This window comes from Empidonax traillii, unplaced genomic scaffold, assembly GCF_003031625.1.
Source record: "Empidonax traillii isolate 1590-97213 ecotype Southwest subspecies unplaced genomic scaffold, ASM303162v1 scaffold491:size805508, whole genome shotgun sequence".
Classification (NCBI taxonomy): Eukaryota; Metazoa; Chordata; class Aves; order Passeriformes; family Tyrannidae; genus Empidonax; species Empidonax traillii.
Window position 1 is genome coordinate 546,138 of NW_020955684.1, and position 24,207 is coordinate 570,344.

The 24,207-nt window shown below is 36.9% G+C and overlaps 1 protein-coding gene across 3 annotated transcripts in view; it reads left to right on the top strand.

Moving 5' to 3' along the window:
* The window catches only part of RNGTT (RNA guanylyltransferase and 5'-phosphatase), a 179,630-nt gene that overhangs the window by 104,388 nt on the left and 51,035 nt on the right, over window positions 1-24,207 (top strand). For 2 of the 3 annotated variants that reach the window (XM_027896281.1, XM_027896282.1), the window contains one exon: window positions 14,232-14,332. The exons of the other annotated variant lie outside the window; for it this stretch is intronic. In XM_027896281.1, coding sequence (XP_027752082.1) covers window positions 14,232-14,332 — 101 coding nt within the window. The remainder of the gene's footprint in view (window positions 1-14,231; window positions 14,333-24,207) is intronic. 3 annotated transcript variants of the gene reach the window in all.

The window sequence follows — 24,207 nt, forward strand, 5'->3', positions numbered from 1 at the left end:
CATTGCAAACATTGCATTTCTATTAGATACATTAATACTTAGAGAAGTCTGAAGGGATAGCAGAAAGAAGCAGCATTAATGACCTCAAATGTTCTTATTTAAGGAATGTTTGAATTTTTCAAATATGTGGTAATGTAATCACTTCAAGAAGAGTGTCTGAACCTGAAAACATAGAGAGCAGTGTATAATCTTGTAAGGGAACTTGTATTGGAAGTGCCCAAGTACTATATATATTCAGTGAAGCAGAGCAAGTGATAGGGAGTCCTGTCCTCCTAAATTAGCTTTGTAAATACATGCAAAGCTTCAAATCTGTCTTCATTTGCCACGTGGGAAAGAGGTGCTTTTTGGAGAGATGCTTCATTAAGCACCTAGGAGCACCCATGTTGCTGTTTTGCCTAAGTTAGACTGCATTTCACCACAGTCTGCATTGGTAAACATAACTTTTGGACTTAGTGCCAAGCTAACTTTTTCAGCAAAGATTGCGTTGAATACTTCAAGAAGAGAAAGGTTTCCAGATCACACAAGAGGAAGTGACTGATTGTTTTGGGCAAAAAGGTGGATGGAAAAGAAGGAAGATTGATTTCAGTCCATACTTTTTAGGGCCTTTTGGAGATCAGGGTGAAACTCTAATTTAGCCTAACTCTCATCAGTCTTTCTGGACAGTTGGTTGAAGCTATTTAGTTCTTACCTCTGGGTTTTTTTATCTGTGTTTCTAGACAGGTGGAAATTAACAATGTATGGCTGAGGAAAAATTTTATAGTCATGAGCTTTTCCATTATATTAGTTTCTACTTAAAGCTGTTTATGAGTTGTGAAGTTTAATTTGAAAGAAAATTTCATCTGGAGGAGTAAATACAATAGTTCCTGGTGACAGCTTACACTATTGGTACATGCTGAGGCCATCTCAGTTCAAGTTAATCATAGAAAGTGAAATAAAGAGAGTGAAATACAGCAACAGAAGTATCTTGATTGTTTCTATTATTGTGTTAATTTTTCAGAAGAATTACACAGCACATATTTAATGAGATTATAAATAGTAGATAGTAAATGGTAAAAAAATAAGAGAATTCCAAAATAATCAATACCAATATAAATCTAATATCTCAAGTAGCAACCATGGACAATCATCAGTTCCTTTGTCCGTGGGTGCTATAGCTCTGTTGTTAGAAGATTTATTTGTCATGAAGGTAGGAGTGTGTAGCTTTCCAACAGTTACTTCAGTTTGCCAAAAGCAGAGTTTAGAATTGAAGGCAGACTCTAGTTAGTCTGTTTTGGATCATATAACATTAGCCAACAATTTCAGGTTTTGCTTCAGACCCAAGTGGTGAAGTTTCTAGTTCCAGATCATAATATTGAGTGAAAGGACAAATACAAACAGAAGTGACCACGAATAGGTTTCTGCTGCCTACAGTAATGAGCAGGGGTGTAGAGGAGGAAAGACTAGCGAGTAATTTTGTAGCTGCTACATTCTGATAGCTATAAACGTGGGGTTTTGGCTGTAATCTGAACTTCATTTATCAAATATTAATAGGATTAATATGTAAATTATGTTAGTTATGAATAAAATGTCCTCATTTTTTCCTCCTCGCTTAATGGAATATTGAGAAAAGCTATTAGTACAGCTGTGAAACAAGATGTTTAATGAAACTGGAGGTATAAAGCTAAATTAAAGTCTAAGAGGAGAAGATGTTTAGCACAATAATTACAAAAGAAGTCCAATATAAACATTGCATTAACTTGAAGTTCAGAAGCACTTTTGGAAAAAACAGTTTTCTATTAACATATTAAGAGATTAATTTCTGTATACAGGTTAACCTTCTAAACCTGATTTGCATTCAAGTGTTAAAATCCTTAGTATAGAACATAATCCAACACTATTAAAATGGGTGCACATTAGTAGCATGTTTTGCTTCTCAGTCTGCTATGACAGTTAAGCTTCATATTTCAGAAGTAATTTTGATTATAATAATTCTCTTTCTACTTCACATAGCTTCAAGTCACATTTTCATAAAAGGCAAATCATGGTATAACATTTTTACAAAAAAATCAGCTGCTTCTGGCTAACCTAACATATTAAGAAGTGTCATTCCTACTTAGTTCTCTAAAGAAAAAGGAAAAGTTTCTGGAATACACTGATGTGATTGTACCTTAAAACACATTAATTTTTCTTTATTTTGATTTTTAAAGCGGAGGAATGTAAGAATTGACACAAACTTGTTTGACTGCATAGAATTAAAGCAGTATGGTGACTTGACTGTCAAGAAATGAGTTATTTAAAGCTGTGTTACCTGGAGTTGGCTCTGTCATCCTTCTGACTTGACTGTTGACACTAAAGGATTTGAACTTAACCAAGGGACCTATCTTCCTCATCTCTTTGAACCTCCAAAGTTACTGTCTACAAATTTGCTTTCAATGATGTGACAGCATTTCATTGTGTAACATTTGGAATTCATTAACAACTTTATTTTCAAGCTGATCAAATATTTATTGACCATCAATGTGTCTCTATTCTGATCAAATCACTGAACCAGGCAAAAAGCTGATGTTTAGTGAGGACTGCAGGTCTTTGATTGCTCAGGTGGTTTTAATCAGTAATTTAGAACACCAAACATTAAAAGCAGCATTTATTAATTTATTTTTGTTAAAAGAGTTTTTTGTGAGGGAAGGAATTTGCTTTTGTTTGTTGTTATCTTTTAGTCAGGGCATCATGGCCATCTCTCCATAGTTAGGCACAGGTTGTGCTGGGTGAAGGGCTTGAATACAGCACGTATAAATTGTTTACATGAAGTTGGAAAGCATTTGGATTGTTTTGGAGCAGTATACAAAGTTTGCACCATTTTGTGTTCTTGTATATTTTCCATTCAGTGTTTATATTCTTCTGTTTTCTCTCAACTATGAAAATGCTTTTCACAATTGACAGGTGTTTGGAAGTCCAGTGTTTATCCAGGAGTTTCTCTTGGCCTGAGCACTCTTAGAAGTACTTAAAATCACATCTACCTGTTTTTCTTTATAAATACAGGGACAGTTGACTCATATTTATATATATTAAAAAAGCCTGCTTTAAAATTTCCAGACTTTATACAGGAATTGTGTATCATCTACAAGAAAGAAATCAGTACGTGGTAGATTTGATTTGGTTTTCTAAAGAACAAAGGAATCCTGATAATCTTTGAGACACTAAGTGCCACTGAAGTGATTTTATTAAAGCACCTTTTCTCAACTGGAAGTTACACATCTTCCCTTGCTGACCTGCATTTGTCAAAGTTTCATCTATTGCATTCATTCATAGAAAATTTTTAGGTGCCTCTGAGTTCTTGACGCTCCAAACTTGCTTAACCAATAGTTCATATCTCATCTTTAGCATCTCTTTTTTTTACTGCCTTTTAATAATTTGTGCTGCTCCTAAGTGCACATTTTAAGCACCAAAGTACGTTTCTCAATTTTAAGACATAAGGAGCATTTCAGTTCAATAGCAACTGCGTAACATATTTGTAGGCTTGAAAGCCCTGCATATGAATTAATTTTTTCCTATGCAGTGAAAAAATGTAGCTTTTTTTTTTTTTTTAAATAAAAGCCATTCTAGAAATCGAAATAAGTTGTCTCAGCTGGGTTCAGAGGTATCAAACATTTTGTTAATATGTCTGAATTTCTCCAAGCTATTTGTAGGAAAAATAGTTTCTCTTGGGAGCAGTTGCAGATACGTTTCTAATTGGAAACAGTTTGAGAAGTTCTTTTCCTTAACAATCATGGTTACTTACATTAGTCCCATTAGTTCTTGTGAGGCTAAATAATATTTTCTAAGCTGCAGAATTATGGTGTAGAACTTTATTTTAATTAAGCTGGTTTTTTGATCTGTAATTCAGCTGTTTGTGAACCTAGTTCAGAGTCTTTGGATGTGCACAATGGACAGCCAAGTGGTACTTTGTGAGCAGTACAATGGTTGTTCTAGGAAGGAGATGCAGTACAAGAGCAGGATGGGACAACGGTGATGTGATAAATACACTGGTGATTATTTCTAGCTACTTAAAGAGTGGAGCCAGGTGAAAACTAGTATGACCAGTGTCTGTGGGATGTCCAAGGTCCTTTCACATATTCACACCCCGGCGAGAGACTTTCTAAGAGTTCTCTTCCTACCTCTTGTTGAATGTAAAATGTATTTGGCAAATGTTTACATCTGTAAAGATTTTGGTGTGTAACAGATAGTCAGTTTGGCCAGCTTTGAAGTATTTTAAAATAAGATGGTTTTAATGCAAGAATAAGCAATTATATTTCTCTGTTATTCTCTGATATTTGATCTTAGTCAATAGTGTTATCCAGATGTTTATTTCCATTGTCTGCTTTAGATCAATACATTAATTTAGTCACTTTTTCTATGCATCAGTCTTTGTAGTCAGGCATGTGTTGTTTGAACCTGGAGGCTTTTACTCTTGGACATGAATCTTCTTTGTCTCCTAGATCAACATGCAAAGCAGTTTTCTGTGTGGGTATGATGGATAGTCTCTGAAGCTGCTTCACCAGTGATCACCACCAAACACCATTAATGCCACAGTGTACAACACAGTTTGCCTTCACCTCCAGGGATGTGAGTTAGGGATGAGCCCTATACTCTCAAAGCAGTCTTCTCAAAGAATCTGTTTGCCTCAGACTTCAGTAAGAAAATCTGGACTTTCTGCTCCTCGGCCAGAGAGTGTTATAAGCCTGTGATCAGGCTAGTGTATCTCTTTCTTCCAGTTCCCAGTGTCCTGCTCACTATACAGCAAGAACAAGCATTAATCACATTTACCTATCAATGACCAAGAGACTTCTGGTGCCATGTTACCTTTTGTTTAGCTTTTTACCAGACAAAAAAATTAGAATACTTGGGGAAGAACAGAGGTCATTGCCAGTGATGGTCCATGGGAAATATGGGGAGAATATAAGTTGTTTGTATGGCTGCTCTGAGGAACAGGAGTTGGAACTGAGAAGGGACGCTGGGAGTGACAGAAGGCAGAATATTTGAAGGGTCACAGTGTAACTGCTTATTTCCTCAAGTAGATTTTAGTGTCTTGTGTTTACGTTTTTTTTTTTTTTTCTTTTTTGTGACAGTTAAAGAAGTATGTTGCCATGAAGGGTTTTAATGATAGGGTTGGGATTTTGCATATGTCTTTATGGTAATGTTAATATTTTGAACTTTTTCAGTAAACTTACATATTTTCCCAAAAGAATCAATTATGTTGGCTAACCTGAATAATTTAAACTTATGATGTTCAAGTGATGCTTGAATACAGCCAGATGTGGGCAATATATCTAAGAGCAAGTGTATTAAGTCCCAGTTAAAGGCATGAATATGAAAAGAATTATTTCAACTAGTTATCAACACGTTTCAGTGCAATGCAAAAGAATACAAAGTACAAATGTGCTTTATTTTTGTGTACTGCTGTATACATAAGCAATGAAAAGAATATTGAAATAGTAGGTTCTGTTCTTTTGCCCACTCTTCTAAAGGCTTTTGTGCAATTACACTATGAGGATGTGTACATCAGCCAACTGGAAAATTACCCATGCAGTAAGACTAAGACTTGCTCATTTTGTGTTAAAAAAGGGAGGTAATTACATGGAGAGCCAGGCTTCAGTCTAAAGTAAGGCATTAACAAGACTCAGTGTAGAAATAAGCATGCAGCATTTTTAAGCACAAGTGTAATAAATAGCTGTGTTAACATCCCTAGATATGTGTTGTGATTTCTTCATCATTCGATATCTTTCGTAAAGGCGTGCTGGTTTTGAACGGGAATTACAAATTTGATAGAAACATCATTGTAGTTTGGATAAGCGGTATAAACCTGATATAAACATTATTGTTTATTCAAGTTTCTCTGTCCTACATCCTATATGCAAGAGAGCTGACTCAATGAGCCCAGTAGTAGTTTCCAGTCTTAAAAATCTATGAATATACAATTGAAGTCAATGGTTGTCTTTGATCTTGTGGTTTCTTGATCCATTGTTGTGACTTACATAATCTGTCAACAATATTAGCAACTTCTGTGTTTTCGGCTCATCTCTTTATAAAGTCTAGCTTGAAATAATTGATTTTAATCGATCCTTTTGGTTCTTTAAAATGATCCAAAGTCTGTACTGCAAGAAAATAAAAACACATTTGGGTAATCATTCTGTCTTTATGTTTACCCAGCTGAATGCAAACTATTAGGTTGGGCAGGCCAGCAGCTGCTCTATGGATTAAGAGGCCTCAGAATTAAATAGAGCTCTTCAGAGAAAACGTTTAACACTGTTTTGAGTGGGAAAGAGAAGCAGATTTGTTGTTGTTATAAGTTTGCTATAGTCAACTCTTAGCTTTCAACTGAAAACTTAAGTGTTGTGTTGAATAAAATTGCTTGCAAACCATTTAATTAAAATACAGAAAAATATTGATAATGTATATGGGTGAATTTTACAACAGCTCAAGTAGTTCTTATTGTTCGTGAACCTGAAGCATTTTAGAATGTTTTGAAAGTGCTTTTAATGTCTTCCTGGTAAGTCTAAATATGACAATATCATTGATGTAATGACAGACGTTTTTTTCTTGGTGTTAAATTTGTTATTTGAATCTTACATTATTAGAGGTGTAAAGTTTTGTATTTAATATGTATATTTCATGTTCAAGTATACTTAAGTGCAGTTTGTTGCATTTATATGCAATTAGATGGTAATGTCATTTGCGACATGGCAAACTACATTTAATGATTTAAAAGAACTCAGATTCCCAGTAGTTGTCTTTGTTAACTCATCCCCTCCTACCTGCTTTGCCCTCACCCCTCAAAGGTACTCAGCCTTCCATACCTCTTGGGCGAGTCATGGCTATGCAAACAAATCTTCCCTGAGCTCTCTGTGCCCTTTTTTTTCAGCCTCCTTTCTGAATTAGTGTGTGCCTGCAGCTGCCAGCTTTGCAGCCCTTGGATGCTTTGCAGGGCTAGGTCTGACCGGTTTACTGAGGGTAAATTACAGCTGACAAGTAGCAGCCCTGTGCCATTTAGGAGAAAAGAAAGAGCTGGGTTGTTTGCTGGCTTCCTATAGTTTGGAAGGAGTGAGGGAAGGTGTGGATGAAGGGAAGTGTAAGATGGCCTGTGTTGGCTGCTGCTTGCATTTCTGGAGGATTGCATTTATTAAGGGTTAGGGAGGTAGAACTGGCTGATTAGGCTTTGTAGGATAGTAAAGCACCCACCCTTGTCAAGGAAACCTTCTCTTCCTCCTCTTGATGAGGCATGAACTTCTCTCTTGATCATCTCACCACCTCTTCCTTTTCAGTCCTTAGGAGAAATCATTTGTTGTGTCTAGACTTAGACTGAAGTTACTCAATCTTCCAGGTGGGTGTCTTCATGGTGACTCAACACCACCCCACGGCCCAGACTGTCTGCCCAGAATGCAGTCCCAGAAACCAACCCCACTCTTCCTCCTACAAAATACAAAGCAGAAATGTCTCTCCCATGCAGAAGAAGCTATTTGGAGTGAAATTTTATCCTCTTAGTGGGCTGCTGACATCTCCATTGCCCAGGCTTTCAGCTTTCTGCAGAGCCATCCATTGAATGCAAATGCTGAAAGATTAGGCAAAACCAAAACCTGTGTGCGAGACTATCTGCAACAAATAAGAAATGTGTCAGCAAAAGTTCAAATAACAGAACTTGGGGCTTTGAGGGTCAGTCTTTCTCTTGATCTGAGGGGAGAGGAGAAGAGAGTTTCTCCCACTATGGGCAGCTGTGAAAGAAGGGTGGAACTAGACTTCATACTTTGGGATAGAGGAGGTAGGGGATTGAGGTTCAATATGACCAGCAACCCATTATTTTTATTGATAATACTACTACTAATAATACAAAGATAAATGAAAAGTTAGGTAGATGGTGAGTAAGTGACAAAGCTGTAAAAATTGGAGAGCTCAGGGTCCATAGCTAACTGAAAGCACTGATACCCTTATTTCTTTGAAGCAGCATTTCAGGATGGCGCAGGACATCTTCACAGCTCAGGTTCATCGGTGCTGTGTAGGTGTAAGGTAGCACAGCAATGGTACAGCCTTTGCCTTGGCCTGCAGAGCCTGTACTTTGGTGTGAAGTGCATTAGGTGTGTTCTTGAGGTGAAACTTCAAGTTTGGTTTTACATTAATGGAATCCAAGTTGCGTGCACCAAGAGCTGCCGGGCTATTGCAACTAACCTGTACTTAGTAGGTACCAGTGGGTAATTTGTGTTGAAAGCTTGTTACTTTGGCCAACTAAAATGCTGATGTAATTTAGCACCCAGCATGGCTGCTAAAAGAACAAACAACCGAAGAGAGATACATTTTTGTAGAACAATTTAGGTTGGTAGGGTATTCAGGAGGTCACCTAGTCCAATTCTTAAAAGCTATTTGATGTAGTTTCTGATTTATCGATGTACCTTTTTTGGTGTGGAGTTCTAATTTTTGTGTTTAGACTAGGTTGAAAGGTTTCAGATTGAAACATGAACTTTGTATTTGAGATGATAGGGGATCTGACATGTTTTAGAAGTAGTCATGTACATACATATTTGTCGGGGGGTGGTGTTGAGGATATCATTGCTATGAATGCTATATTTAAAATGCTAGGGTGTAGTTTGATCTCAAACAGATTGCTTCACATTTTGGTTTGGAATTAAAATAAAGAATAACTTGAGGCAGAACAGGTCTGCAGTATGCAGTGATTCATCTAAGGTGAAGTTTTCACATACTTAACAAGCAGAATTCTTGTTTGGCTTCAGCTCATGTTTAAAGAAATTGATTTAGCACTTAGCAGTCAAACTCAATAACTTATTACTGCTGTATTGTATGTATGGACTCGCCTTTTACAAAAAGTAATCTTTTTCTCAGGGACTATTAATCCTTTGGATAAATTCTCATTTTAAGTTAGACTTCTGTGAGTTTCTGTCTTTCTTGGTAACAGAAGTTGGGGAGGGGCAGGGGGAGCTGTATAGCTTGTTCTTAATATGAGTTTTGAAATCTTAATTGCTTATCTAAGCCTTTGTAACTGTTTCTGAAAGATACCTGTAAATTACCTGTTACCTTTGCTAGGTGTTCAGTATTAACAAATAGTTGTGAAATGAGAAGGCTGTTGTTTGATAATGGTCAAAATTAAATGTAATAGTCAAAAGAGTATATATATTGCCATTGCTTTCTAAGTAAGTTCTTTTTGACTAACTTGAAGTGGGGTAGAAATTATCTTTCCTCAATTTATTTATTGATAGGACAAAATGTTTAGCTGAGGCATGTTTCAGACTGTGCTGGTTTTAGAGGTAAAGAAAATATCTCCATCTTAAAGAGCAAATCCTCCCCCACTGCCCTTCAAGCAAGTCAGCCAATTAAATTTATAATTCAACTTGAGTCAAAATTGTGGATCTAGCAGTGTAATTACAGGTATGCAGATATATCCTGTCAAAACATTGCTTTTCACTACTGATTTTGGAATAGTTGTTCCTGTCTGTTGTGAAATTGGTTTCTTATTGACTTTTAGGAGGGTGTAATTTGTCAGTCTAGGAAGCAGTTTGAAAAAATCGGATAGTAGATCCTGTATAAAAAATATACATTGTTGCCTAAGCATGTAAGGGTAGAAAATACAATATCATTAGAAAAAAAAATGACGGTGGGGGCAGGTGTCATGAAAGAATGGGGAGGAAATAAGTTCTGTAAGCTTGGTATCTGGACTGGAAAAAGGAGTAGAAACAACAATAAGGAATACAGTAGTTGATATCTGGGTGAACATGATATAGTTGGTGAAAATTACATAAATTATTGAAAGGATTGTTATGCCTTTCCAACAAAGGGTTCAAAACTCATTTGAGTAAGGATCATATGGCTTTCCTCCTTAAGACTTCCAGAAATCCTCTTGTCAAAATTTCTGATAAAAGACTCTTGAAGAAACTAAAGGTTCTTGCACAAATATCTAATCAGTTAAAAAGTAGGAGTGAAGGGATGGGGGTGCAATTCACTCCCCACCAGGGAAGGGAGTCACCAGTACTGCAGATATGCAAGTTTGAAAATTGGATGGTGTTTTCTTGATGGATCAGCAAGGGCTGGTCCTAAATGTGGAGAATTGTAGTAACCTCTTACAAGACTGAGGGGCTGAGTGATAAAACAGTGCGTAAACTTCTGTGTAGATAAATCTAAAGTAAGTGGAGAAAAATTTTGTAACTGCATACATAAAATGATAGCTTCTGAGCTGAGTGTATTTCCATGCATAGAGGTGCATATGAGACTATGAGTAGCGTGGAAACAATGGGTTTTGATTGTTCAGCATCTTTCTTACTATGAGCCCTATGGAATTCAAGTCTTTGAAACCAACAAAAACTGGTCCAAAAAAGTGGTGTTTTTTTTCCCACAGTGTAGTTGGGCTGTGTGTGAAACACTGTGCCGTGTCGGTGAAGTTCTTACTGGGGAGCTGTACAAGCTCATGCAGAGAAACTGAAAATCACTAAACACATAGGAATCACATTTGAATCACATCCACATCAGGAAGTCTCTGAGCTTGAAAATGGATAGTTTCTCAGAGAACAGTAGTAGAAAATGCCATATATAATTGCCCCTGCTTTTCATCTTTCCTGAGCACATGCTGTTGGCTGTTGTCAGAGTCAGGACACTAGAGCTCTAGTAGATAAGGTTGTTAGATAGATCAGAAGTTGCTCTTCCTCAGAATTTCAGTGCTATAACTCATAGAGGTTGGTTCATTTTATTTGCATCGGTAAGAATTAATTTTCTAAAGGGGTGTCAAGCGTTTTCAGGGTATATGGTTCAGGCAGAAGCAAATATGAATAGGACAGTCTGCTATCTGGAAAGAAGCCTTTGGTCCTCTCTTCAAGGCCTTTGATTTTTCTCATATTGCTGAGAGGAAATCTTGGCCTTTAGTTTTCAAGATGGAGTATGTTTAATCCTGTTTTCCTCCAGAAAGTAAGACTTCTGTTTATGGAAATATTTAGTAGTCATGAATGCAAAAGCAGTTAAAATTTATCTTTTGGACACAAAATATGGTGTGGTTTTTGATTGAGAGTGATATTTTGGTACAAAAGAGAAAATTTCTTCTGTCTTGAAGACTAATACCTCTCTTTATCTTTGCTTTAAAGGAATGATATGTAAAAGAAGTCATGTAGTAAACCAGCTGAGATTTTTTTCTAAAGACAGTTTAGACTTGGTCTAGTTTTAATAACTAAAATATGGCCTACTGCTTAAAAGGAAATTACTTGAGTGTATATTAATAAATCAATAATTGTAAACACTCCAGTAATCTTAGTTGGAAGATTATTGCAAGTCATAGAATCATAGAGTGGTTTGAGTCAGAAGGGAGGGACCTTAAAGATCATCTTGTTCAACTCTCCTGCCATGGGCAGCGTTGCCTAAAAGACAGCAGAGAAAAAGACTCTGAGCCAGTTTGGTACAGGAGATAAGGTAAAGAGAGTAGAAGCTTTAATGAGCCTCCAGGCCCCTGGAATACAAACCGCCACACGTGCCTTCGGACACAGGTTCTATGATTTTATAATGATGTCCATCCAATCCCAATTTGTCCATCCCCTGGTTCTGCCTCGTTCTGCTCCCCGACATGCCCCTTTGGGAATTGAGTCTGGGGAAGTTTGGGACCCCCTCTTCCTCATCTTCATTGTCTTTGCCACACATGCAGTCTTTGGAGTTCCTCCAAGTTCCAGGCTTGAAGGTCACTGTGCCTGTGTGATATCTCCTGGTAGAGGCCTCAGGATGCTTTTCCCGCCATTCTACCTCAAAAAAATGCTAGAGGACTTGATATGAAATAGAGCAGCTGGCTTGGGTATGTGTAAACATTAGGCTACAGCATGTGGGAAAGCACAGCTACATTAAAATCTACCTTCACTACACAACTACTTCCAAAATCTACAAAAATTAAAAAAATCAAAAACTCCTAAGACATCAGCAGGGACACCTTCCGCTAGATCAGGTTGCTCAGACTCCATCCAGTCTGGCCTTAAATGTTTCCAGGGATGGGGTATCCACAGATAGTCTGGGCAAACAGCTCCAGTGTCTCAGAACCCTCACAGTAAAGTCAATAAATTAGAAATCTTGCAACACAGAGGCTTAATATAAGATTTTAGTTTTTGTGTATGATTGACAAATACCACCTTTGATTGAAGTCCTCAGTCATTCTAAAAGACCAAAGAGCAACTATTAAGATGGATCTTCTGTTCCATACAGCAAAATCACACCTGTTTCAGCAAATTCAACTACTCAGCTCTACTCTGTTTCTTCATGCCTGCTGTGGCAGTTGTTTCATAAATTAAATTTTCAGTATCTGTGGAGAAATTTGTCACAAATAGGATTGTTCCCTGTATTTCTTCATAAAACTACTTAACAAATAATTAATAGTAGTAATTCTCTTTAGCCAAATTAGAAACTGCAGATAAGAGAAGGCAAATAATGTTTTTGCAAACATTGTATTCTGTCCTGTTATTCCTGGGACATATTTCATTAATAAAATTTATGTAGGGTTTAACTCCATCTTCTCTCTATATCAGGCATAAGTACAAGGAAACGGCGTGAAAAGTTAGCTGAAAAAGAATTTTCAGTGCCATCTGCCTTTCTGTAAAATTGAAAGCAAATACTTCAAAATATATTTAAGTGCATAAACTGTATTTAAAACATCATAAATATAAAAATGATGATGAAAAAAGCTTAATTGCTTTGCCAAGCATCATATTTTGTCTCTTCTGATTTATCTATTTAATATCAGTTGATATGTATGCCATGAATCCTTCAATATTTTGAACTCCGTACTGCATGATAGCAGATTTTTAGTTTGGGAATGTAGAGGAAAGTACTAAAGAGCAAGATAAGTTTCATTACTATAAAAATCTAAAGATTAGATCATTGGAATACTTAGATATTTCAGGTGACTGGAAAAGAGCCGAAGAAAAGAGGGAGGGAACAGCAGCATGATAGCAACTAAAGGAATATTTCTTTATTGCTGAAAGATTTTCTGGGTTTTGTACGATGCTTAAACATTACCTTTCTAAATCCATTTTGGAAAGGTGTATAGGTAACTATACACAGGAAACATACAGGGGGGAAATTGGGAAGAGAAGAAAGAAAGAAAAGAAAGAAAAAATGAAAGAAAAAGAAATAAACTTTCATAACTTTATCACACTGTATCTTACTGGTTTTCTGATTAGAATAGTAAATTGGGCAGGTGACTCTAATATTGGTGTTTGAAATGGGTTTATATGGCCCTGAATGGGAACCAGAACTGAACTCCTGAAGCTATTGCTCGCAAAGGATCTAAGGGTGATGATCAAAAATTAAAAGATAATGTACTCTAGCCATCCACATTCAAATTCCAGAAGAAGCTGTTAGTGGGTTATTTTTGTCATGCGTAGCAGAACTGTGGCTAAAAATGTTTAGAGCTGATTTGAGTGTCGATTATGTGAAGCTTGCCTTTACTTATGTCTAGCAAAAGTCACACGCTGTCCTTTCAACAAGAAATGGTAAGATGTGCAGCATTTATTTTGGGAAGAATAACTTTACATTCTTACATCAGAAAACAGAAAACTCATCTCTTTTTGTAATTTTAAATTTTGTCATTGTAAATTTTGTATTTTGAGAATACCTAACACAGCCTGGGTGCAGTGTAATAATAATGATTGCTCTGTTTCCAAAAGATAGTGAATATTCATGGTTGGTTTTATTTTTATTGTAAAATTGGATGTATTTTCTCACTGTAGATGAATAAATATCAAAAAAGTAAAATTTCTCATTCTGTCATGTGATGGGCCTTTCTGATAGGTGGCAGTATGGTGGCTGCTGGCTTTTCATGCTGTGTCAGCCAATAGCATGGATAACAAAAATACCTCTCATAAAGTTGTTCAAAAACAGTGAGATTAATTTAAATGTGTCTTTTCTGTATGTCCTGCCAGTGTTTTCATTTCTTTCTGTGCATTCTTATTTTCTTTTTTTTTGGAAATTTTCCATTGGGCAGAGAGAGATAATGAAGTATGCTAATTTTTATTTCCATTCTCAGCTTTTTATTATATTCAGTGGCATAGCTACAGTGCTAAGCAGTTTCAAAAGGCAGCAGCAAACAAAGTAGTGAAGCACAACTACCTCCATGGTAATGGAATTTATTGTTTCAGTCACTAAGTATTGTAATTCATTAGAGACAGCTAATATAGTCTGAAAGGCTGAATTGTTACTTTTAAAACCAGTGAAAACCAATAAGCATAATTAAACTGCATTTTAATTTACTTCAGAAATACAAGCCTGGTCGATGTGACGATATTTTGAAATGGAAGCCACCCAGCCTGAACTCTGTTGATTTTCGTCTAAAGATAACAAGAATTGGTGGAGAGGGGTATGTAATCTCTTCCCTTTTTAAATTTATAACACTCGTGTGAATGTCCCTTAGTAGTTAATCTCTCCTCTGATTTTTCTTGATGCTTACTGGGGCTAAGCCTTTTTATATTCTCTAGAACTTGTTCATTCAAAATACAAGCAACTGTTGTAATTAGTGTTGTACTGAAAACAATGGCAGATGCTTATAAGGTGAGTTTACTCATTCTTACATTAACTTTCATAAAATTGCTGAAAAAAAGTCACGTTTGGAATTGGCACTAGCCCGTATGTTTTTTAGAGTAGGCAGGGTGTATTAGCTTAAATTCTAATACAAAATAACTATTTTTCATTGATTTTATGGAAAATAATAACAACTGAAGCTTTCTTCTATTTCAGAATTGTGCACAGTGACAAATGGCATTTGTTTTCTTAGAGAAAAACAAAGTCTGACATTTTTACTCATTAGACATTCATAGAATCATAGAATCAACCAGGTTGGAAAAGACCTCTGAGATTATCAAGTCCAACCCCTGATCCAACACTGCCGTGGTTACTAGACCATGGCACTCAGTGCCACATCCAGTCTTATCTTAGAAACCTCCAGGGACAGAGAATCCACCACCTCTCTGGGCAGCCCATTCCAAAATTCTTTGTTATTATCTTTAAAAGCCATTAAAATCTTAATCAAAAACAGTGAGTTGTAATGGCAGAAGACATGAAAATCTTACACTGGTTCTACATACTATTTGCCTAGTTCAGTCACTGCACGTACTAAATAGTGGCAATTTCCATGTTTTTTTGTGCCAGGGAGGGAAAGGGGACGATTAGATCACTCGATTAAAGCTTGCTTTGGAGAAGATTTTGTTTGAAATGAAGTTAATTGATTTTTAGGTTGCTTAGTCTTTTAACATCTGGGACTCAATTTCAGTAGACAGTGTGAATTACTGACATTTAGCTTTTCTTTTTCTTAGTGCCACAGGCAACTCCATATGATTAAACAATTAATCCGTATATTGCTTGCATATTCCAGTGTCCTAATAATGGCCCATTTAACTTTAGAAATCTGCATGTCATGTTAATGAGTATATTTGGTGAATAGAGAGAACCTTAAGAATATAGGATTTATTCTGCAAAATGTACTCAACTGATAATGTCTCAGCGTTTTATGAGGTCATAATTATCCCTTCAAATTTTTTGTGTTTGAAAATTCTTTTGTTTGAAAAAAAAAGTCCTTAGTAACAACATAGCTATTTCAGAAAATATACAGGAATATTTTAAGTTTTACTTCAGGGAATCAACTCATTACAAACATTTTATGCTTGACTGGCTTTTATTTAAATCATAGGATAATGTAATATGAAAGATTTATGTAAAAAAATTTTTTTAATTATCCATTATTTGATAGGAAGTTATTTTTATTACAGTATTCTTATTAGTTCTGCTAAAGTTTAGAAATATACAGTAGTATATTATACAGTAAATATACAGTAGTATAGTATATTATACAGTATATATTTCTAAATATACTGTGATTCAAAGGTAAAACACAACACATGTTTATTTTCCATTAATAAATGAGTGTTGGTTGATTAGTTATGACTGATTTAAAATAAAAAATTGTCAGTGCTATTGTGTTGTGTTTAATATATTACATCATAGATTATGTGTTTGGAACATGGAAAGGTTATAAAACATTAACCAGCAAAAAAAATATTTCTAAAAAGTTAGTAGCAGTTAGTAGCAAGGTGTTAAAAAGTGGCTGATCCATTGTGGAAGTGGAAACACTTGCTTTTAGAAAAGTTCTATCATATTTCAGCTATGTGAAAAGAAGTGCATTGCTCATTTTGCAGAAATAACTGCTTGAATTAGTCTGTAATTATTGTAATACTTAAATATGTCACTGCTCTCACGTGCCTTAAAAAAATCTTAGAAATCTGCTATTTGATAAAGTACTGTTCTTCCAGATAAGTTTTACTTCATGTCACATGACAGTTGGCTGCTACTAGTAACGTAAGTGCATTTATCCAACAAAAAGAAAAGCTAATGAAGTCTGGGGTAGAAAATAATAACTTACCATTGTTGGGAGAGAGGTATTTATCTTAAATAATGACCTACGAAATAGTAACTTCCGCCCAATTAAACACGAACAGTGAATGAAACATTTCAGTTTTTAGTTTGGGTAAAATTGTTAACTCATTTCGAGAAACATCAGAATTATACAGATTTTTAAGTTGTTGACTAGGGTTATAAAAGAAGCATCTTTAATTTTAGACTGTCTAAAGACAGTTCCTGAGTTCTGAGTGCTGCCATAATAAAATGGGTGATTTGTGATATAACTAAAAAATCTGTTTTGATGAACTGAATGTTTTGCTACTGGCAATTCTAACATGAATTAGACTTCCTGCCTCCTCCCACCACTCTAAGATTAAAAGCAAGCATTGATAGTGGTTTCAACTTTTTAGGTAAAAAAAACTTTCTTCTTCAGTAATCTGAAGTCACAGCATTACAGAATGGGTAAGGTTTGGAGGGATCACAGTGGGTCATCTTGTCCAATCTCCGTGGTCAAGCAGTGTCATCCCGGAGCATATGGCACAGAATTGCATCCAGGCAGTTGTTGAGTATCTCCAGTGAGGGAGACTCCACAACCTCTCTGAGTGCAGTCACCCGCACAGTAAAGTTCTTCCTCACATTCCAGTGGAACTTACTGTGCATCAGTTTCTGCCCATTGCCTCTTGTCTGATTGCTCAGCACCACCAAGAAGAGCCCGACTCTATCGTCTTGACACTGTCTCTTGACATACTTGTAGACACTGATGAGGTCCCCTCTCGGTTGAGTCTCTTCCTGATGCTGAACAGGCCCAGCTCCCTCAGCCTTTCCTCATAGGGGAGATGCTCCAGTCCCTTAATCATTTATGTTGCCCTCCACTGGACCCACCCCAGGCGTCCAAGTCTCTTGTGTCCTGAGGGATCCAGAGCTGGACACAGCACTCCAGATGAGGCCTCACCAGGGCTGAGCAGAAGGGCAGGATCACCTCCCTCAAACTGCTGGCAGTGCTTTTTCTAAGGCACTCCAGGCTACCCTTGGTCTTGTTGACCACCAGGATTACTCCTGGCTCATGGGCAGCTTGTTGTCCACTAGTGCCCTCAGGTGCTTCTCTGCAGAGCTGCTTTCCAGCAGGTCAGTCTCCAGCCTGTACTGGTGCCCAGGGTTATTTTTCCCCAGGTGCAGGACTCTGCATTTTCCTTTGTTGATCTTTATTTGTTTCCTCTCTGCCCATCTCTTCAACCTATTGACCCTTCTGAAGGGCTGCACAAACTTCTGAGGTATCAGCCACTCCTCCTAGCTTGATGTTGTCAATGGACTTGATGAGGAGGCATCTGCCCCTCTGTACAAGTCACTGATGAGTAAGTTGAACAATACTGGGCCCAGTACTGAACCTTGGGGACACCACTAGTGACAGGCCTCCAACTGGACCCTGTACCATTGATCACAACCCTCTGGGATCTGCTATTCAGATTGTAAATTTGTCAGGCATTTGACAGCAGAGTCACACAGATGTGACTAAAGTACTGTAACTGCATTTGTGTGTTGTTTTGGCACAGTTAAACAAGTAATATTTATGGAAGTAGAAAGTATGCCATTGTATTGCTCTCTTACTGACAAATGAGGAGCTAAAGTTAAAGTATTGATCTCAAATACTTAACAGCTTGAAATAATGGGAACAGGGATTGTCTGTAGTTTCCAATTCCTCAGTTCTGATTTACAGGCTCATCTTTAAAACTTGAAATGGAGACAACTAAATCTGTGCTACATTTATGTGTGATCTTATCACAGCTTACAGCCTGGGCAGTAGGGATACAGACTGAACCTGCACTGCAAAACGGCAACTATGCAGCCCTTGTATTTATAGTCATCTGCTCACTCAAATAGTGAAAAAAGCATATAGGAGTATTATTTATTCAGTAGCATGAGATTAGAGCTCTGTCAGCTGTTGGGCATGTCTTTTAGCTAGCATATGTTATTGAGATCCTGAACAATTGTAAACAATCTTGTGCATTTTTCATCTGAATACAAGAGTTACCTCTAGGGAGTTTGCCAGATTTTAGTCAATATGATTATTTTCCATCTACGTGAATTCCCCTGTGTTTTGAGTTGAGCATTGCCATCCACAGATTAGTGTACAATAGAAATGTTAAGTGCAAAATAGCTGCTGTTTCACCACAGATGTAGTTCAGTTACGGATGAATGATCAATTGTTTTTATCTGGGGTGCAGTTATTTCACTATTGATATTGGAGGGAGTTTTGCCGCTGAATTAGAAAGAAGTATTGGGTTTACGATCTGTGAAGTATTTTTAGAATATTTTAGCCCTATTAAGATGAAGATTTCATAACAAAGAATAAACATAAAGAGAAAAGATACTACTGCATCCCAAAGAAAGGCAGGGTTTCTGTAACCTCAGTAACCTAGTACTGACACTCCTGTTCAGTGCACGTACTTGACAGAAATTGCATTATTACACCTTACTGAGTTACAGCTGATCAGCTGAGCCTTGGTAATTGTCCCCTGTGTATTATCACAGTCCAGCCTTTCCAAGCATCAGGATGATGGTTAGATTAACTCTTTTTATGTTGTATTTCAAGAATTTCAGCTTATGCTCTCTCTCAGTCTCTTCTCATTGCATCAGAATAGTTACTTTTAGTTAAAAAGAATCAAAACCAAACCAAACCCAAAAATCAAACGCACAACCTCCCCAGTAACAAACTAGAACTGATTAAATCAGCTAAACAGGAGAGTACTTCACTGTTTGTCTCTGGTAAAACACTTCTTTTTCATTTCAGGTTGTATATATAGTATAATGTTCTCACATAAGCAATGCAAGGTGAAACAATTTTGATCATATAACAGTACCTTGTATTTTTCCCAAATTATGATACTCACAGAAAATAAAACAAGAGGGACTTAAACACATTAACTGTATTTCCAAATAACCTACAAGTTAAGCCACCATATCAGAAGAGAATGTGGAGGATATTTAATTGCTGTGTGCAACATTGCACTTATATTAGAGGGAAGACTGCTTTTAAACAGTAGAGATGCTTTTTCTCAAAATGTCTGATTCTAAGAATATTTCTTAAAAAAAAAATAAAAAAACCCAAACTAACTCTGAATCTTATTTAAATGTCACAAATATCAACTGAAAATGTCACATAGTGCCAGATTTCTGGTAGCTTCCATAACCAGAATTTCTTAAATGTCCATGCTTCCTTTTACAGATTTTTAATTAGCCTGTGCAAGTCCCTTAATTTTATCTGAATCAGAGATGCTAAAATCAAATTACAAGCAAAGTTTTGGGTTTGTTGGTTTTGAATTAGTATCTTAACCAAGTGAATTTGATACCATTTCAAATCACAGAATAATATACATTTTATATAGTACCTTGAAGTTTTGGAAAGCATCAAGGATTTTCCTCATCTTCTAAGATGTACTCCTCTTTTAAAAAGTTAGTAATCTGAAGTAGACATGAACAATTTGCAAGTGTCAACTCTGTATTGCCTTTTTTTTATTGTATCTGTGATTAAGTAGACTACATGGGGAAAAAACCAAAAAAACCCCCAGTATTTAGGCAAAGTTCTGCTTAGCTTGGACATTGTCAAGTAATAAAAAATGGGAGGTAAAATACAGTAAATTCAAGGACAGTGGAGGCCTAAATTCTTGGATATGTTAGTAATTACAAATCAACAACAAGATGCAGATATCACGACTACAGGCAAGTGGATGGTTTTGTTTTAGAACTGATACTCTCCTTTTCTTTTGTAAACTAGAAAGGACTAGGGTTAAAGGAAAGCTGCAGCTAATTCAGAATGGCTTTGACGTTCTTGATTTGCTCTCATATAACTATGTCACAGGCTAGTTTATCCTGTTTACGAGCTAGTCTTCCTTACTGTTTTGCTTTGAAAAAAAAATAACTGGCTGAAAAATCATTCAAGTTAATTGAATCAGCTAAGATCAACAGAACTGACGTGATAGTTTAGCCCATTTAGCTTCCTTCTCTCTTTCCATTCCCACTCTTATGAGATTCTGAAATTGTTGGTTTGGGCTGTGAGCTTTTTGCGTTCTCACCTGTCTGCAGAATGTCGGTTATCAAAGAGCACAAACTTATTCTTAGACGTGCCATCTGTCACGGAAAGGGACTTTTAGAAATAGTAAAAGCAGTAAAAATAATAATCCCATATTCCTCTAGTTTCCATAGATCACACTCAATATTGCAGCTGGATTGCTTTTGAGTACAGTGGGGTCATGAGGCAGAGTGTAGATGATGTTGCACAGCATTAGTGGAACAAATAAGGACAAGATGTTGCAAATAGAGGCAAAGATGTGCAGTGTGGGGATGACAACAGGAGGAGTGTAGGTTTGAATATATTAAGTGTGTTTATGGCTGTACTGTTGTTAAAGGAACCGTGTGTGCTTCGAAGTTGCTTACTTTTTTGTGGAACTGTGAGAGTTGCAAGTGAAGGTAAACGAGTAATTTGTTTAGCTATTACCTTTAGGCATTCAACTGTTACCAGAGTAGATCTTACTGGTTCTGAAGAAATGCAGGGTTGTGCAAACTGATTGAAGAGGATGTTATATGTAGAAAGAACAGCGCGGTGGCACAGGAAGGGGAAACCCAAATACCACCATGGTAGAAATACGCATGTGCTACTTACGCTATTGGCATTGCAATGGAAACTGGTAGACAGACATGTTACCTGGGTGCTATGCTGTAAATATTTATGCTATATTGCTTATAGGAAGATATTTTAAATCTTTTTGTAAAGCTTCAGGTTTTAAAAACTATTTTCAAACTAAGGCTTTGAATCTAACCTCTCTTACACTGAGCATAATGTTGTACTTTCCACAACTGATACTAAGGATGCTCTTGAAATTTCTAATGTTGAATTTCAAAAATGAACTCAGCCTCATCTTTTTATATGTTCAAGTGGCAGCCTTGGGCAATCTCCATCTGTCAGATGATTATTCTACTTTAGCTACTCATTTCTCCAGATTTTTAAAAGCTTTGCCTCATATCATCCTAAAATTATCTATATGCTTGCAAATTAGGATGTAAATGTAGCCTTGTATGTTTTATAGACCCTATTCCTTTTTTTTTGGAACTAGCTGCTGCCTTAGTCTTTCCAGTTGCTCCTGTAAGCTATCATGATGGTTATCCATTCTGTTAATAGATCCACTTCCATCTCTAAGTGAGATCAAGAAAAGCTCCCAGATACCATGTCTTTAAAATTTTCTTATCTCCCATGTACTTCTCTCTCCTAATTTGCATTTGGATAGATGTTGTATTCCTATTTGGCCATGTAGCTTAGGTTTCTTGCTACTTGTGAATGTGGAAATGGAGGACTGATGCCATCCCCAGTTAAACAACTGTAAGGTGGTATAATCTGAGAGGAGTGAGAGAAGCAGGCAGTGGAGACATTATATTGGACTTCAGAATTGTTGGCTTTGGCTTTTTCAAGGAACAGAGGCAGTATCCCATGGCAGGTCCCTTGAATTGAAGAGAGAACCAGGGCAGCTGATTGATCTTCAAGGACAGCCTCCTCAAAATGTACCAGGACGTACTTTTCCCTATGCAAAAAGACAAGCAGGTATGGCAGACAGATACAGCTTGCTCAAATGGGGAATTTTTAAGTCAACTCACCCAAGCAATGAAACGTATGGAAGTTGTAAACGGTGATAGACCTCCATGGGGAATGTAAAAACAATGTTTCTGTGTAGAAGGAAGGAATTAGGAAAACTGAAACTCAGCTGGAGTTGCAAGTAAATCAGTGATGTCCAGAGGTACCTTGGTAATGAAAGGAAGACTCAAAGAAATGGTGTGATGCTGATGCAGCACTAGAGAGTGAATAAGATACAAAAGGGCTGAGAGTACACACTGCCACCTTTGCTTTGGTCTTGAATGGCCAGGTCTGCTCTTAGGCTTTTCTCATGGCAGAGTGCTGGGAAACTGGGTGAGGAAGATTAAGTTGGAGACTACTTATGCAAACTGGACCTCTGGATACTGGAAGGCAAAACTTTGAAACTGGGGCAACAGTTAGCCCTTGTTGGCAAAGACAGTGGAGATGACTCTTGGCCTCTATTCGGCATTTGTGAGACTGCATCTGGAGTACTGCATCTTGTTTTGGCTCCCCAGTTTGATAAAGACATTGATGTGCTGGAGCAAATCCAGTGGAGGGCCTCTAAAACAGTGAGGGGATTGGAGAACATGACATACAAAGAAAGAGAGAGAGGACTGGGTTTCCTCTGTCCAAATAAGAGAAGGGTGGATAATACTTTACTGCTGTTTAACTACTCCCTAACAGCAGGTTATAGAGAGGATGAAGCCACATTGCTCAGAGATTCATGCAAAAATGAAAAAACAAAGGACACAAATTGTAGGAGGACAAGAGGAGAGATAGTGTGAGAAAGGCCAAACACTGTAGTGGTCTGGGAAGTTGTGGAGGCTTCATCTTCAGAGGCATTCAGATATGCCTGTGGATGTGCCTGTGAACAACCTGATGTAACTTGGAAGCTGACCCTGTCTTGAGCATGAGGCAGATGACCTGCAAAGGTCCTTGCTAATCAGAATTACTCCAAGCTTATTTTCAGATCAGATGTTAAATATTTTGCAAATCATATGAAACTTAGACACTTAACTACTACATATTTTAAAACATTTTTTTTCTTTCTTCATGATTTCCTTACTTTAATTAGAGATTTTTCAGAATACTCACTGTTCATGTATTTAATTTATAAATCGTGGGATTGTCTTTTTTGAGAAGATATTTGAGTTGCAAAGTAAAATAGCATGCATTTTTTATAAACACGAATTTGATGTTGTTCTTTGTTATGTGCTGTAAAGGTCTGCCAGATACATAATTTAAGCACTGTCTAATTTAAATAAGGAATATAAATGTTCATCTTCCTTTTAGTATAGCTTGAACAGTAGATATGCTGCTCTCAGCCTTACTGAAACTCAGCTGTGAACGTACTTTTCTTTTCCACCAGTACATATAAGCTTTTTAAATTACAGGACTTGTTAGAGAGTGTTTGTCAACATCCTGTTCAAAGTACTTTAAATGGATTTTAGAAATTGGCGTGAGCTTATCTGAAATGCATTTTTTGCATTTTTGTGGGTAGTGACTATTTGTTCTTCTTCAAAGAATGGATATTTTCTAGATTTTGTGAGCATGACTTGAATGGTATTTTAATGTAGAATATTTTTTCTTCATCAATTGTTTATAGTATGAATTAATATTCCGTTGCTTGGGGGGTTTTTTGAAGTGTGTGTTTGTTTTGGTTTTGTTTGTTGTCTAATGAGATTTTATAGTCTATTTTTTGAGTTTATAGATTAGTACATTTTAAACCATGTTTGGAAGAGAGCATTATTATAGAATTATTACAGATCTGAAAAGTAAGTATTTTTCCATGGTGCTTGGAATTAAAAAAACAATTGTTGGAACGAGTCCAGAGGAGGCCACAAAGATGATCAGAGGGTTGGAGCACCTCTCCTGTGAAGACAGGCTGAGAGAGCTGGGAGGGATTATTTACAAGAGCAGGTAGTGATAGAACAAGGAGTGGCTTTAAACTGAAAGAGGATGGGTTTAGACTAGATATCAGGAAGAAACTCTTTACTGTGAGGGTGGTGAGGCACAGATCCACTGCTGTGGATGCCCCATCCCTAGAAGTGTTCAAGGCCAGGTTGGATGGGGTTTTGATCCACCTGGTCTAGTGGAAGGTGTCCCTGCCCATAGCAGGAAGGTTGGAACTAAATCATCTTATGGTCCCTCCTAACCCAAACCATTCTGTGGTTCTATGGAACATGCATTTAAGGAAAAAAAAAACCAGCTCAGATGACTTC